At 44.5% G+C, this 15,427-nt stretch overlaps 1 protein-coding gene across 1 annotated transcript; it reads right to left on the reverse strand.

Annotated features, from left to right (window-relative positions):
• Window positions 1–2,703: 2,703 nt before the first annotated feature.
• LOC119281943 (F-box protein SKIP19-like) lies at window positions 2,704–7,070 on the reverse strand. Its single transcript, XM_037562334.1, has 3 exons — window positions 6,765–7,070; window positions 5,914–6,260; window positions 2,704–3,529 (listed from the first exon to the last, which is right to left on the reverse strand). Exons 1-3 carry the CDS (start codon window positions 7,068–7,070, stop codon window positions 2,845–2,847), a joined length of 1,338 nt encoding a protein of 445 aa, XP_037418231.1. The 3' UTR covers window positions 2,704–2,844.
• Between the last annotated feature and the right edge of the window lie 8,357 nt (window positions 7,071–15,427).

A 15,427-nucleotide genomic window follows, 5' to 3' on the forward strand; every position in this document is an offset into this window, starting at 1 on the left:
AACTCTGGTCAACTTCACGTAGAGGAGAATAGGACGGAGAGAGGTTTGCTCTTGTCTTTAATCACAAGTCCCTCCAACCAGATGTAGCTCTTTTTGCAGAAGAGTAAACTGGTCTACAATTCACTTGTCGCCATCGAGCATCACTGATTATTTCTCATCCAAATTTATATTTAGTAATTCTTTAGTTCTGTTTCCAGTATTGTTCTTCTGAATCATTCAACTGGCCATATCTCTAGTTATTTTATCAGTACCATGACTATGTTGTGTTGCATATTCATATTTTTTGTTCCTAAGGTAGTTTGTCTGTATGTGTGCTTGTTGTTCATTTGGTGCTACTTACTAATCGAACTCGGTCTGTCCTTGATGAACATTCCTCAGTGACATGTATTCTTTGCTTCTGTGGTGATCACATTATTTCTCATGTGCATTATCTTCGATGTTGATTGTCTTGTCCTCGTTTTTTATCACCATCTTTGTTGCCAGAGTATTGTGCTATTAATCTCATAGGATTATCGTATCTTTCGTTGAAGACTTAGTTGAATTGTTTTACTCGGTCTAGTTTTTCGTCTAATCTATTAGTTGTCGGTTGATCATGCTCATGATTAGGTTTATTTTTCGCTATGTTGTACTGAGAGATCTGAAGTTTTGAAAGAAACTTTAAATCTCTCATTCACCCCTCTGGTCGTTATCCTCTCGATCCTACAATTATCATCGGTGGGTGGCTGTTGGTCAGTGGCATGTTTCATGTCCGCAGTTCAGAACGGGGTTTAGTCTCTTGCATGGAACAAACAAACAAAAATGAAACAACCATTGTTAATAAAGAAACATATAAACAGGAAACTGGAGAGAAGGGGGGGGGGGGGCATGCTGCTCCTTCACTCCCGCCCGCATCTGCCTCTACAACCATTTCTTCTACCTTCTCTATCTGCAAAAAACGTCTACAATTACTCAAAACAGAAAAAAGCCACAAAGATGTATGCCGTAGTAGGCAATTTTTGCAATCCGCACACATTGGCCCCTCGGCCCTTCCCATCCCATCATTCACATGATGCATTCAATAAAAAAAAGCTAAAACAGAAAAGAGAAAACATGCCGCCCCCACCACCTTCAGCATCATCCCTGATCCTAGCCAACTTAAGCCCCTAGTCATCAAACCAACAATGATACTATGTTGTACTGCTTCAAGTTGCATTTCACCCAAACAAAAAAAACCATAAAAACACCCAAGGATGTGCAACTATTACTACTTACCAGCCAACCCCGGTACGTCTTGCTCGCAACTAGTACTACTATCACACACTCCTGACACCATCTATGTTCTAACCTACTTATAGTGGCTATGCATGCAACTTAGTATGGCTATTTGTGCAACTTCCTCCAGTGCTACATGCACAAAGACCTCAACTTCCTGCAAAAAAATCCCGTGGATGTGCAACAATTAGTGCTTACCAGCCAACTCCAATAGCATTTGCTTGCAACTATTGCTACTATCGCTGACACCTAACAGAAACTCAAAAGGATGTGAAGGGGGGACAAATCTGTGCAGTCACCTCACAAGATCATTGTTGGGCCTTCCTGTTGCTCGTCCCCGATCCTCACCGCTGCAACCATGTCGCCGTGAGAAAAAACCGCAAAAACAAGCATCCCTGCTGCAAGGCACGACGCCGTGAATACCCCAAGCACCACGATGCGGGGTGTGTCGCCACAAACACTTTGACGACACTGACAACCACTGCATGCGTGTGCGCTCCATGAATCCACCCCTCCCCGCCAGGCGCGCAACCGTTGTGTACAACATCGCCATGAATTTCACCCCCTGCCCGAGCAAATACTGCGGAAAACAACCCACAAAATCGTATGAAATTAGATGAAACAGATCGCACCCAGCCGCCAACCCTTGCTCGAATCGCCGGTAAACAAACCATGGAAGCCCCGGTTGCGAGAGGATTTGGATCGCATGCAGGTCTCCGGCTTACCTCATGCTAGTGGGGGTAGTGCAGGGCATTTGCCCGGCGGCTGCTATCTCGCCTCTGGCGCCCTCGATTGCAACCCCTCCTCCATCATTACGGTCGTGCTCCACTACACTATCTCGGCGAAACGGGTGGTGAAGTGGGCCCCCTTGCCTTGACCTTAACCAGGTAGCACATTACTTATCTAGCCAGATCGTCGCTCCCGGGCACGAAATGTACAACTGCATGATGCAGCATTCATGTTAAGATTTATTACCTCTGCTGCTGGGATGGTTGTGTTGCACTGTCTAAATTTGAGGCGACACATCTGCGAAATCAAAGGGCCCCCTATCTAAATTTGAGCTTTGTTCTCTTACTAGCTTTGTCTCCTGGGTTTGGATCGAATTGTCATTTTTAAATAACTGCAGAAAAGTTCACGCTAGTCAAATAATTGAGGAAGATAAATATACAAAGTAAGTTCAGATAAATATACAAAGTAAATTCTAGTCCCTCCGTCCCATAAAAAGAGCGTTTTTGATACTACACGGAGGGAGTACAAGATATACGTTTTAGAAAGTAATAAGTTTGATTTCAAAAAAAAAACTAATAAGTTTTGGGAAAGGTTCGCGGAGATAGCTTGAGAATACAGCTGAGTACTAGCAAACTAACACTTGCGTGCGCATCTCAGTTAGCGGATGATACCTAGTATACTACTAGACGGTTGTAACTATTAAAACACACACTATAGGCAGATAGTTGATAGTTCAAAACCACAACTGGCTTGTTTGTACATCAGAAGCCCTCCTACGGGGATACACACAAACTCTTCAAGGTCTAAAACCCCAAGGCAGTGACTTGGACTACCGAACATGGCGCAGCTAGCTAGTTGCATCTGTCACAGCTCCCAGTAGTATCTGGGATCATCCTTGAAGTAGCAATCGCAGTAATATTCGCCATAGTACTCGCCGCAGCAATAACAATAGCACTGGCTGTGGCCATCGCTGTCCATTGCTGCCTCGTTGTGCGGAGAGCAAGCATAGAGATCAGATTGCTCTATCACTTCACCTTCGTTCTCCTCGATGGTACGGAGATCTGGGCACTGAACGTGAGGCGGAGACCCCACCACTCCTGGCAGCCGGGCATGCCTGATATTGGCACAGCGAGCTCGGAATTCATCGTCAACTTTGAGGTTGCCGCATTCTCTAAGGTCAAGGAATTCGAGGTGGGGGCAGCCTTCAAGAATGGCGTACACCCCCTTTTCAGTCAGGCCGTAGCCTGCCATCTGAAGGAGCTGCAACTCCTGCAAGCTCTCTGCTATGGCGAAGGCCTCCTCGTTCTGTCTCGCCTCCCAGGCCTCATAAAGCTCCTCCTCTTCCTCCTCGTCGACCCAAGGCAAACGGACTCTTAAACGCTTCAGCTCTGGGCGAGCAGCACCGATCCGCTTGAAAAATGGCCATGACAGCTTCTGGCCAGAGTACTCTATCTCTTCTAGCATTGGACATCTAGCCGCAAGCTTAGTTACTGCATCGTCCCAAAAGTATTGGGAGGCAATGAGTCGAATGCTCTTCAATGAGTTGCATCTGCAGAGAGAAGTATAAAAATACACAGGATATCACATGAACAGAGCAAAATCAGACAAGTGCGGTAAGGCTGTATTACAAGTTTAAACAGTAAATGTATATTTTCTCTTTAAAGCGAAGTGGTTGGACACATGTACCATATGATAAATATCAAATAAACGACCTGTCCATGTGCTGCTGGAACGTAAATATCTAATTTGGCAATAAACGACCTGTCCTAAATATCACATAACAATGTACCGTAAATATCTAATAAGGGCAATGGGCATCTCCAATGCTATTCATCAAACGAACACGCCCAAATGTACAGCGGTGCTGCACGATCTGCATGTTCTGCTGTAACTCGGTTTTAAGAGTGGGAGAAAGGCTTCTCAGGTGGCGCGCCGGCGTGAATGCAGGTAGGCCGCGAGCCGGTGAGAGCGGCATCAATACTGATGGTTCTAGAGAAGGAGAGGGGTTTTAGGGTGTGTCCGGGTTGTCGGACGCCCCCCTCCGGACACCCCCAGAACACCCCCGATTTGTGGCCGCTGTAGGGATTTTAGACGTCCAGAGAAGCCTAATTTGTTGAGCGGCGCTGGAGGCTTGAAAGTGTCTGGCCCATTTAGGCCGGACATTTGGGGCGATTTTAGGATTAGCGTTGGAGATGACCTACCAGTTTCAGTATCTCAAGCCAACTTATTTGGCTCTAACTGACCTGTCCTAAATATGGCTGCCGCCTAATTTTAGAGACATATACAACCGTATAGATGTGCCAATTTTGTTTTAGTTTGCAAACCACTCAGCTCAAGCAATTGGGGTGTCCTTTGCACGTCGTAGCTAGTATCGTGAAGTGATTTTGGTAAATGAGAAAAAGTTAGAGATTTACGGCAAATAAATAGTGATGCATGAATAAAGATATTAACCATTATAAAAGTAGGAATTAGTATAAAAACTCCTTTTTGGGGGGTGGGGGTGGGGTGGAATTTGTAATACAAACTCTACTGTAAGAAGTTGTACATTATTTTTTACTTTCTCTTTCTCCATACTGCCCTCCTAAACTATCTCCTTTGGGCTCAAATCGTTGTTCGTGGGGGTGGACTTGGTAATACAAACTCTACTGTCAGAAGTTGTACATTATTTTTTACTTTCTCTTTCTCCATGCTGCCCTCCTAAACTATCTCCTTTGGGCTCGAATCGTTGTGCACTCAAGCAACAACATGGCCCATGAGGCACCAAGTAGTGGCCTTTTTGTTTTTGGAAAGGGCCAAGTGACTGTTCTAGAACATAGTGGATGCAGCTGTGTTGTACTTCTACTATTCAGTCCACTGTTCACTGCGAATCTTGCTGCTCTTAGCCGTTCGATTTAGGAGACCAACAGTTAGGATTGATGCTTTAGCTCTAACTCAAAACTCATACACTATATAGTACTAGTATGTATGCACGTGCAATGCACGTCTTAATATAACGGAGTGATTTTGGAGTGTGAGTCAAATCAAATCAAATAAATAAATAAAAGAGTGATTTTCATAAGAGGAATAAAAGGTTCAAAGATTTGCTAATAGATAGAGCCAAAAGAAACATTACGAATGAAGATATTCATGGTGGAGACTTGAGACCCTCTTGCTTCCATTTATCCATCCAAAGCACTCTTTTATCACCCAATGAAATTGTCCAACCACCGGTGACTAATTCTCAAGTCATTCCCTGGATCAGTATCTTGCACTATAGATCGCTTCCATTTTTCCATTAAGAACCTCTCGTCAACGCGATTACCGCGCGTGCTGCCGGCCCTCACAGATTGGATGCGTATGCCATGAGAGGCACGCACACGGACGTAGTGGAGAACAGCAGTAAGCAGCTGAACTTTTTCTGCATGGGTAAAATGTCGATGGTTCTAGAAGGCAGCAGTATCTTCGCTGCTACTGTAGCATGTACTGTTGATGCGAATCCCAGCATTTTGAACCATTGGATGGACTATATCAACGGCTAGGGTTGATTCCTGGTCTTGAAGTTTAAAAGTTTCAAACTGGTACACTATATAGAAGTATAGATACTCCCACCGTCCGGAAATACTTGTCATCAAAATGAATAAAAATAAATGTATCTAGATGTATTTTAGTTCTAAATACATATTTTTTTTGTCCATTTTGATGACAAGTATTTTCGGACGGAGGGAGTAGTATAGTATAGATATAGATATAGATATAGAAAAAGCAAAAAATGCATCGACCTGATTTGATATCAGTTTATTCCCTAAATTAAATTCACATCTTGCGACCAACTTATTTATCTGTTAGGTGGAGGTAAATACCGCAAACAGTGTGTCAGTGCTAAGAAGCTGCTAAGTTTGACACATACAGAGCAAGAGACCAAGTGCTGAAATTCAAGAATGCAAAGATCAATACCTGCTTGCAATGTAATTCAGGAGTTCGCTAGTGACAAACTTCTGAGCCCAGAACGATTCCATCCGTCCATCAGAGCGATCTATAGCCACCTTTGCCATTTCGCACATGACATTTTCTTCCTTTGAGAAAACCACCTTGTGGCGTGTCATGTCCACGAAACGCCACAACTCGGGGGACTTGGCTGTTATGCGCCATGAGCGGCACACAAGTTCCGCGCGCATCAGAATCTCGATGGTCCCAAGCTTCATGAAGATTGCAGAAAGCGCATCGAGTGGGAGCTCAGACCAATCCCTGACATCAGACACGGGCAAGGGGTTTGGCTCCACCTCCATTGTGCAAGGGGGCTCCTAAGAAATGAGGTGTCATCACAGACATAACAAGTATGCCCAAATTTAGCAAGAGCTTGAAATTTGCACGATGAGAAAGCTTTAACAATCGTAAATTAAATTTGAAAGACATTAAATTTGCACGATGAGAAAACTTTAACAATTGTAAATTAAATTTGGTGATCCCAACAGTTCCTGATTTGATATCAGTTTATTCCCTAAATTAAATTTGAAAAGACAGACGAAGGTTATGCGATGCAGGAGTGGTTATTTAAGCTTTGCAATCGACGATAAGCCAATCAGCCCAAGTTAGCAAATCAATCCATTCCCCCCTTATCATCTCAGAATCCACCCAATTACGTACTCCCTCTGTCCGAAAATACTTGTCATCAAAATGGATAAAAGGAGATGTATCTAGACATATTTTAGTTTTAGATACATGTCTTTTCATTCATTTTGATGACAAGTATTTTCAGACGGAAGGAGTATGATTTACCCAAATATCTATGAAACCAGTATACGCACCGATCTGTTCTTGTGCGGGTGGGCCTGGAACCCATGCTTCGCCATCTCGGGCAGCAGGTCGTCGCCGGCCGTGGCCTCCCGCCTCGCCCTCTTGCATCTGTCGCTCTCGCTGCTCTCCATGCAAAGCACCGACGCGTCAGCCGCTAAAAACAAAGGTCGTTCAAGCCAAGCAGAGATCCAACAGCGGCTGATATCGGCGACGGGCAGGAGCACGTTCCGCTCCTCCCCGATGCCGTCGGCCGTGCGGCTGCCGCAACTAATGCGGCTCCCGCCGTCGCCGGAGGGGCTCGCCGATGGGTCGGCCATGCGGTCCCGCGCGGCCGCGGCCGCCAAACCGAAACACTAATCAATCAGATCGGGGAACCCACCGTCTCGCCCCACCAAAGCCAAACCCCGAACCATTTTCTCAAAGAAAGCGAGCGTACGTTTGGAAGGAGAAATCGGCGTTCGCCCCACGAGGGCGAAGTGGCGAACGAAGCGGAGGCGGCTTGGCACAGGTGGCAAACTGCGATGAGGAATAACCAGCGATTGTTCCCTGTAGGCTTCTGTGGAGCGAACAATTTTTTTTAGCACATTACAAACGCAAGCGTTTATACATACGCGCATATACTCACCCCTATGAACGCACACACGCACATCCTACCCTATGAACATCTTCAAAAGACTGAGCCGGCATATCATCTTGAGATTTACTAAATTATTAGGTTCCCTACGATAACCAGCCTAGAGAAGACCCTTTACTAGACCTTGCAGCCCAATTACACACAAAAGAATACTCGCAAAAAAAAGAACTGAAAGGAAAACACACACACACACACACACACACACACACACACACACACAATCAAGTGTACATGGAAAAAATAATTTTGCCATGTAAAAGGTCCATGGAAAAAATAAACAAAAATATGTATAGTTACACCACAGAAAAAGTTACCATTGTCACATAGTTTTGAGAAAAACAAACAATCAAGTGTACTATACCTAAGGCACACAAAAATGCCATGCTTGTACAAAAAATATACAACATCAACTCAGACCAATTATGAAACTAATAAAGGCCAGACATTAAAAACACATAGAAGAAAAAAGTTAACAATTATGTTTGAACCTAAGTTGTCATTGTTAAGTATAAGATGATGGCAAAATAAATATTGAAAAAGAAAAGTTGTGAAAAAGTCTAACAAAAATAAATTTTGCCATGGAATGTTCAACTAATTGGCCTTGGTATACCAAAGAAATTTACAAGGTTTTGTTCAAAAAATTGCCATGTTTTGAAAAAATAATTTACAAAACAGATATTATGATGATGTATGCTTTAAAAATAGTCTTGGTGTGTACAAAACAAATTTGCCATGGTCCAAACAATATGCTCGCCATTGTTTAAAAATAAATTTGCCAGGCGAGGTGAGGCCGTGGAGAAGTCAGGAGCAGACAGCGGTTTGGAACAATGGCGTTTTCGGGGGCGAGGTGGCGAAGGGAGCGGAGGCGGCGAGGCATAGGTGGCAACCTGCGATAAGGGCTTCAATTTTACGGGAAAGAGAGACGTATAAAAAAAATTCAAGTCAACCCAGATGAATAGTAAAAAAATATAGCTAAACAAATATGAGTTCTCGTAGGAACATACATGTCCATGTGTTCTAACTTTGTGTGATTCTCTTTTTAATAAAAATACTCAAAGGTGAGTTCATTTTCTCAGGTGAACCCTTCACGAGAAAGTCACATGCGACCTAACCCTAGCCGCCACCCCATGATCCGATCCCTCTTGCCACCGTCAAGGTTAGCCGGCGAGCAAAGCCCGCACGGCGTCGACGGCGGTGGGAGGCTGCTGCTCATCAGAAGCCCGATATGGAGGAGTTGTGGGTTGCGGCGGGACGACGACGATGTGTGGTCGGGTTGCAAGTGCCGGAGGCAATGCTCGACAACGACGCTGGTGATCCAGCATGGCGATCTTCAACAGCGGCAATGCCTGGCCCGATCACTGTGGAAGTGAGAGTCGGTGCATGGTCCTAGACGGCGGCGAGGTCAACATGAGACCTATAGAAAAAAGATTCCTAATGCTCTGGACGAAGAAAAAAATCAATGCTTTAAAAAAAAGTATTTTTGAAGTACCAATTTTGCTGTTTTACTGGTAGAGCTTTGGGGACGTTTTTCTTCACGAAACTTTGCTTACATAGAAAATTCAAATATGTTTATTGCCAAAAAAATAGTTTTCTTTTTAAACTTTTTGCTATTTGTTTGAATGTTGCATTTGAACTCGGAAGTAGAAATTCCATGTCCTTTGCGCCATCCCTATTTTGTATGGGAAAAGATTACAATCAACCGGCCGATCAAGCAGAGAGTTCCGCCGCTCGCGTAGCCGTTAGCACTAGTAGAAAAAAGGTCAAATGTGAGACACATTAGTCCCGGTTTGTAACAGAACCGGCACTAATGTGTCCATTAGTGCCAGTTCCAACGGCTAGCTGGGAGGAGCTCTTTAGTACCGGTTCGTGGAAAACCTTTAGCACCGGTTCGTGCCACGAACCGGTACTAATGAAAGTGGTGGCAGGATGTTGTCAGAATGGGGCCCTTTCAGCACCTTTAGTATCGGTTCGTGGCACGAACCGGTACTAAATGTCGTCCTATATAAATCCTTCGTCCACCCGCACTCTGTTCTTCCCCCTTTCCCCTCTCCCTCTCCTCTGTTCTTCCCTTCTTCCTCTCGAGTTCATCACAAAATTTGCCCCAAATTTGTCAAGATTTGCAGGCCCTCATCCATTCAAATGATCACCAAGGTTAGCAACTTTGTCCTTTCATCTCTCATTGCTAGATTAGCTCTTGCATTGGTTTATATAGTGATTAATTGTGGGTTTTAATAATTTGGGAGGAATTATATGTGGTAGTATTTGATTTATATGCAATTTGAGGTCAAAATAACGCTTAGTTTGCATATGTAGGTGTGGTTTACTTAGTGCCTTCTAAATCTCCGTCGTAACCACCGTCGATCGCCCGCACCGTCCCGTCACCGGCACCACCTTGTGGTGAGCCTCTTGTTCATGAAATTTTATATAAAAAATTGATGTTGTGTGATTTGGATATATAGTTACTCGTATAATAATTATCTTACCCGTACGTTGTTTGTTATACATAGTGCCATGGTTTTGATATCCGTCCCCGTCGGCCCTCGTCCTTGTTATGATTCGGATGTGGTATATTCTCTTTCAAAACTATTTGTTGCATTTCGTGTTTATGACAAATTATGCCCATCAAGTTGACATAGATATTTTTATCTAGGAGGTATGTGAACCGGAAATTCCAACCGACCCTATTGTCGAGAGGTTAAATTTAGTTGAAAGAGAAAATGAGTACTTGAAAGAAAAATTAAAAAGAATTGAGGGGGAGAAGATGGAATTGGAGTTGTATGTTGCCGATGTCGTCGATGATCACAAGATCAAGATGGAGAAAATGCGCTTGAAGATTAGAAAGATTAGAAAATATGCCATCGATAGTGAGGCTTGGTATCATTATGCTGTTGGATCAATTGTTACCTTAGTTGCGATCTTGATCGCATTTGTTGTTGCATTTAAATGCTTTAGCTAGAGAGTTATTTGTTTGTTGCATTTAAGTGTTGTATGAACTTGTATTAATTTGGTCTATTCGGTGTTGTGTAATGAAGATGAGTCGGCAATGGATGTACGATGACCGATGCTCTCCCCAGTTCGTTGAGGGCATGCATACTTTTCTGCTTGCGGCTGAGGCAAATAAGCGGGCGGATGGTTTTATGCCTTGTCCATGTGCTGGCTGTAAGAATGGTCGCAATTACTCTACGTCAAGAACCATTCACGTCCACCTGTTTGAGTCCGGTTTCATGCCCCACTATAATGTTTGGACCAAGCACGGAGAAAGAGGGGTTATGATGGAAGACAATGAAGAAGAAGAGGACGACGACAGCTATCCTGGACATGGGTTCCCTGAATATGATGATACAACAATGGGGGAAGAAGCTGAGCCGGTAATGCGGGAAGAAGCTGAGCCGGCAATGCGGGAAGAAGCTGAAGAAGAGGCATCAGATGAGCCCATTGATGATCTAGGTCGGGCCATTGCCGATGCAAAGAGAAACTGCGCAAGTGATTTGGAGAAGAAGAAGTTGCAGCGCATGTTAGAGGATCACAAAAAATTGTTGTACCCGAATTGCGTAGGTGACAAGAAAAAGCTGGGCACCACACTGGAATTACTGCAATGGAAGGCAGAGAATGGTGTATCTGACAAGGGATTTGGAAAGTTGCTGGTAATGATAAAGGATATGCTTCTAAAGGACAACGAATTGCCCGAGAGTACGTACGAAGCAAAGAAGGCTGTCTGCCCTCTAGGGTTAGAGGTGCAGAAGATACATGCATGCCCTAATGATTGCATCCTCTACCGCGGTGAGTACGAGGATTTGAACGCTTGCCCGGTATGTGGTGCATTGCGCTATAAGATCAGCCGCGATGAGCATGGTGATGTCGAGGGCGAGCGCCCCAGGAAGAATATTCCTGCCAAGGTGATGTGGTATTCTCCTATAATACCACGGTTGAAACGTTTGTTCCAAAACAAAGAGCATGCCAAGGCGATGCGATGGCACAGAGAAGACCGTAAGAAAGACGGAGAGTTGAGAGTACCAGCTGACGGGTTGCAGTGGAGAAAAATCGAAAGAAAGTACGGGAAGGAGTTTGCAGATGACGCAAGGAGCGTATGGTTTGGTCTAAGCGCAGATGGCATTAATCCTTTTGGGGAGCAGAGCAGCAACCATAGCACCTGGCCTGTGACTCTATGTTTGTATAACCTTCCTCCTTGGTTGTGCATGAAGCGGAAGTTCATTATGATGTCAGTGCTCATCCAAGGCCCTAAGCAACCCGGCAACGACATTGATGTGTACCTAAGGCCATTAGTTGAAGAACTCTTACAACTGTGGAATGGAACAGGTGTACGTGCGTGGGATGAGCACATGGGGGAAGAATTTGACCTAAAGGCGTTGCTGTTCGTGACCATCAATGATTGGCCTGCTCTCAGTAACCTTTCAGGACAGACAAACAAGGGATACCGCGGATGCAGGCACTATTTGGATGATATCGACAGTATATATTTGAATAGTTGTAAGAAGAATGTGTACCTGGGACATCGTCGATTTTTTCCTAGCAGGCATCCCGTAAGAAAGAAAGGCAAGCATTTCAAAGGTGAGGCGGATCACCGGACGAAGCCTCGCCACCGTACTGGTGCTGATGTACATGATATGGTCAAGGATTTGAAGGTGATATTTGGAAAGGGTCCTGGCGGACAACCTGTTCCAAAGGACGCTGACGGACGCGCACCCATGTGGAAGAAGAAATCTATATTTTGGGACCTGCCATATTGGAAAGACCTAGAGGTCCGCTCCGCAATCGACATGATGCACGTGACGAAGAATCTTTGCGTGACCCTGCTTGGCTTCTTGGGCGTGTATGGGAAGACAAAAGATACACCTGAGGCACGGGAGGACCAGCAACGTATGCACGAAGAAGACGGCATACATCAGGGTCATGCAAGCTATGCTCTTACCAAAGAAGAGAAGGAAATCTTCTTTGAATGCCTGCTCAGTATTAAGGTACCGTCTGGCTTCTCGTCAAATATAAAGGGAATAATAAACATGGCAGAGAAAAAGTTCCAAAACCTAAAGTCTCATGACTGCCACGTGATTATGACGCAACTGCTTCCGGTTGCATTGAGGGGGCTTCTACCGGAAAACGTTCGATTAGCCATTGTGAAGCAATGTGCATTTCTCAATGCAATCTCTCAGAAGGTAATCGATCCAGAAATCATACCAAGGTTACAGAATGATTTGGTGTAATGTCTTGTCAGTTTCGAGTTGGTGTTCCCACCATCCTTCTTCAACATCATGAAGCACGTCCTAGTTCACCTATGCGAAGAGATTAACGTTTTGGGTCCTGTATTTCTACACAATATGTTCCCCTTTGAGAGGTTCATGGGAGTCTTAAAGAAATATGTTCATAACCGTGCTAGGCCAGAAGGAAGCATATCCAAGGGCCATCAAAATGAGGAGGTCATTGAGTTTTGTATTGACTTTATTCCTGACCTTAAGCCGATTGGTGTTCCTGAATCACGGCATAAGGGCAGACTGGATGGAAAAGGCACGCTAGGAGAGGAACAAATAATATGTATGGACGGACATTCTCTCACTGAAGCACACTACACAGTTCTACAGAATTCCGCCTTGGTGGATCCGTATATGGATGAACACAATAATTTGCTACGCTCCAAACACCCGGAGCGGTCTGATGACTGGATTACACGTGAACAAACCAGGAGTTTCGCCAGCTGGTTGCAGACACGTACCATGCATGACACCTCTATTGAAGATGACATGTACTTGCTGTCCCAGTTACCATCTTCGAATATAATGACTTTCAAAGGGTACGAGATAAATGGTAATACATTTTACACGATCGCCCAAGATAAGAAGAGCACCAACCAAAACAGTGGTATCCGCTTTGATGCAGAAACCAAGACGGGAAAGGAAACATATTATGGTTATATACAGGACATATGGGAACTTGACTATCGACGTGGTTTAAAGGTCCCTTTGTTTCGGTGCAAATGGGTCAATATGACACGAGGCGGGGTAACGGAAGACCCGCAGTACGGAATAACAACAGTGGATCTCAACAATCTTGCGTATGCAGATGAACCATTCGCCCTAGCCAATGATGTGGCACAGGTTTTCTATGTGAAGGACATGTCTACCAAGCCAAGAAAAAGAAAAGATAAGGAAGCGAATGCATCGTACGATGAGCCAAAGCGGCACATAGTTCTTTCTGGGAAGAGAAACATCGTGGGAGTGGATGACAAGACAGACAAGTCAGAAGATTATGAAAAGTTTGATGAAATTGCTCCATTCACAGTGAATATTGACCCGAGCATCCCTTTATCCGATGAAGATTTTCCATGGTTACGGCGCAAAGGGACACACGCGAAGAAAAAGTTTCACACCCAAAGATCTGGGATGTGATCGGCTTCACTAGCTATCATCACTTTCTTCTGTGTTTCGCACCGAGAGGGGAATCTCTGTAATAGTTAGGGTAGTTATGTGTTTTGGCATTTGAAACGCGAAGAAATTTTATGTGCAAACAAATTCACACTAATTTCAAATAATTCAAAATTTAAACTATTCAAATTTGAAAACTACGGGCACTAACAGAAAGTTTGTAATTTTTTGTATCTAAAGAGGTTGTGTCAGCCTCCGGTTAGGCTATGGCCCCACCATCACCATTTAGTGCCGGTTCGTACCACGAACCGGTACTAATGAGGTTGTGTCAGGTAAGGCTGGGGCCCCACGAGCACCTTTAGCACCGGTTCATGGATGAACCAGACGTAAGCTGTTTTTTAGTCCCACCTCACGAAGTGAGAGGGACTAGGAGCGGTTTATAAGCCCTGAGTGCAGAGACGATGAAGAAGAGGATCAATGCTCACGTTGCTTAGCTTCAAGCCTTCAGGAATACGGTAGACTGCACGGAGCTATGCGCAGTGCAGTTTACACTATTCCGAAAGGCTTGAAGCAAATTAACGAGCATTGCACCTCTTTTTTATTTTTAGTAACTTATTACAACTCCGGACTTCTTCTGTTATGGCAAAAACTAATTGCACATCGACATTTCTTTTTTTTAAGTTATAACTCCAGACTTTGACCATCAAGTTTTGCAGAAAAGAAAAAATAGCAGAAAAGAAAGAAAAACTATAGCTGAAAAGAAAAAAACTATATAAAAAACTACTCAAAAATAAATATAGCAGAAAAGAAAAAACTACTCAGAAATAAATAGAAGAAGAAATAAAGCAGAAAAGAAAAAAAGTTATATTTGCTATTTTTCAATCGTTTACAAAATGACCGTGAAATTGAAAATCACTACAAAATGAACTCTGAAAATGTTGAATTTTGGCAAACTAGATGAAAAACTACTCACAAATAAATAGAAGAAAATAAATATAACAGAAAAGAAAAAAATATACAAAAAACTACGCAAAAATAAATAGAAGAAAATAAAGCAGAAAAGAAAAAAACTATAAAAAAAATTGGGGCGCTGCCCTGTGGGCCTGATAGGCCACAGGTGTGTAATTACAGGCCTTAAAGGCCCGGCAGACTCACAGGGCAGCGCGCAGAGTTTAGGCCCACAAGCCTGCTATACAGAGGAGTTCGAAGTGGTAGCCGCGGCTGGGTTTATAAACCAGTGCGGCTGCCCTTCGCCCGGCGAGGTGGGACTAAACTTTGGGGTGGCAGCGCGAGGCCTTTAGTACCGGTTGGAGCCACCAACTGGTACTAAAGGGGGGGGCCTTTAGTGCCGGTTTGTGCCACCACCCGGTACTAAAGGGGTCGCTTCCCGCCACTTGGGCTGGCCAAAACTGGCCTTTAGTACCGGTTGGTGGCTCCAACCGGTACTAAAGGTGCCTTCTATATATACAACACTTCGAAAATTTCATTCCCCCTCTGTTTCTTCCTCTGTTTCCGTCGTCTCCGTCGCTGTCGCCGCCCCCGTCCCCGTCGCCGCCCTCGTCTCCGTCGCTGCCCCTGTCCCCGTCGCCGCCCCCATCCCCGTCGCCTCCCTCGTCTCCGTCGCCGCCCCGGGCCCGTCCCCGTCGTGCCGTCCCCGCGTCGCCGC

The sequence above is a fragment of the Triticum dicoccoides genome, chromosome 3B (genome assembly GCF_002162155.2).
Source record: "Triticum dicoccoides isolate Atlit2015 ecotype Zavitan chromosome 3B, WEW_v2.0, whole genome shotgun sequence".
Classification (NCBI taxonomy): Eukaryota; Viridiplantae; Streptophyta; class Magnoliopsida; order Poales; family Poaceae; genus Triticum; species Triticum dicoccoides.

What these genes read in the sequence shown, in the direction of transcription:
- LOC119281943 (XM_037562334.1), bottom strand. Translation starts at nt 7,070, where the DNA reads ATGGCCGACCCATCGGCGAGCCCCTCCGGCGACGGCGGGAGCCGCATT. An exon ending in ACCCGCACAAGAACAGATCG is followed by an intron (nt 6,261 to 6,764) that starts GTGCGTATACTG and finishes CTCATTTCTTAG; the next exon opens with GAGCCCCCTTGCACAATGGA. An exon ending in CTGAATTACATTGCAAGCAG is followed by an intron (nt 3,530 to 5,913) that starts GTATTGATCTTT and finishes TTCTCTCTGCAG; the next exon opens with ATGCAACTCATTGAAGAGCA.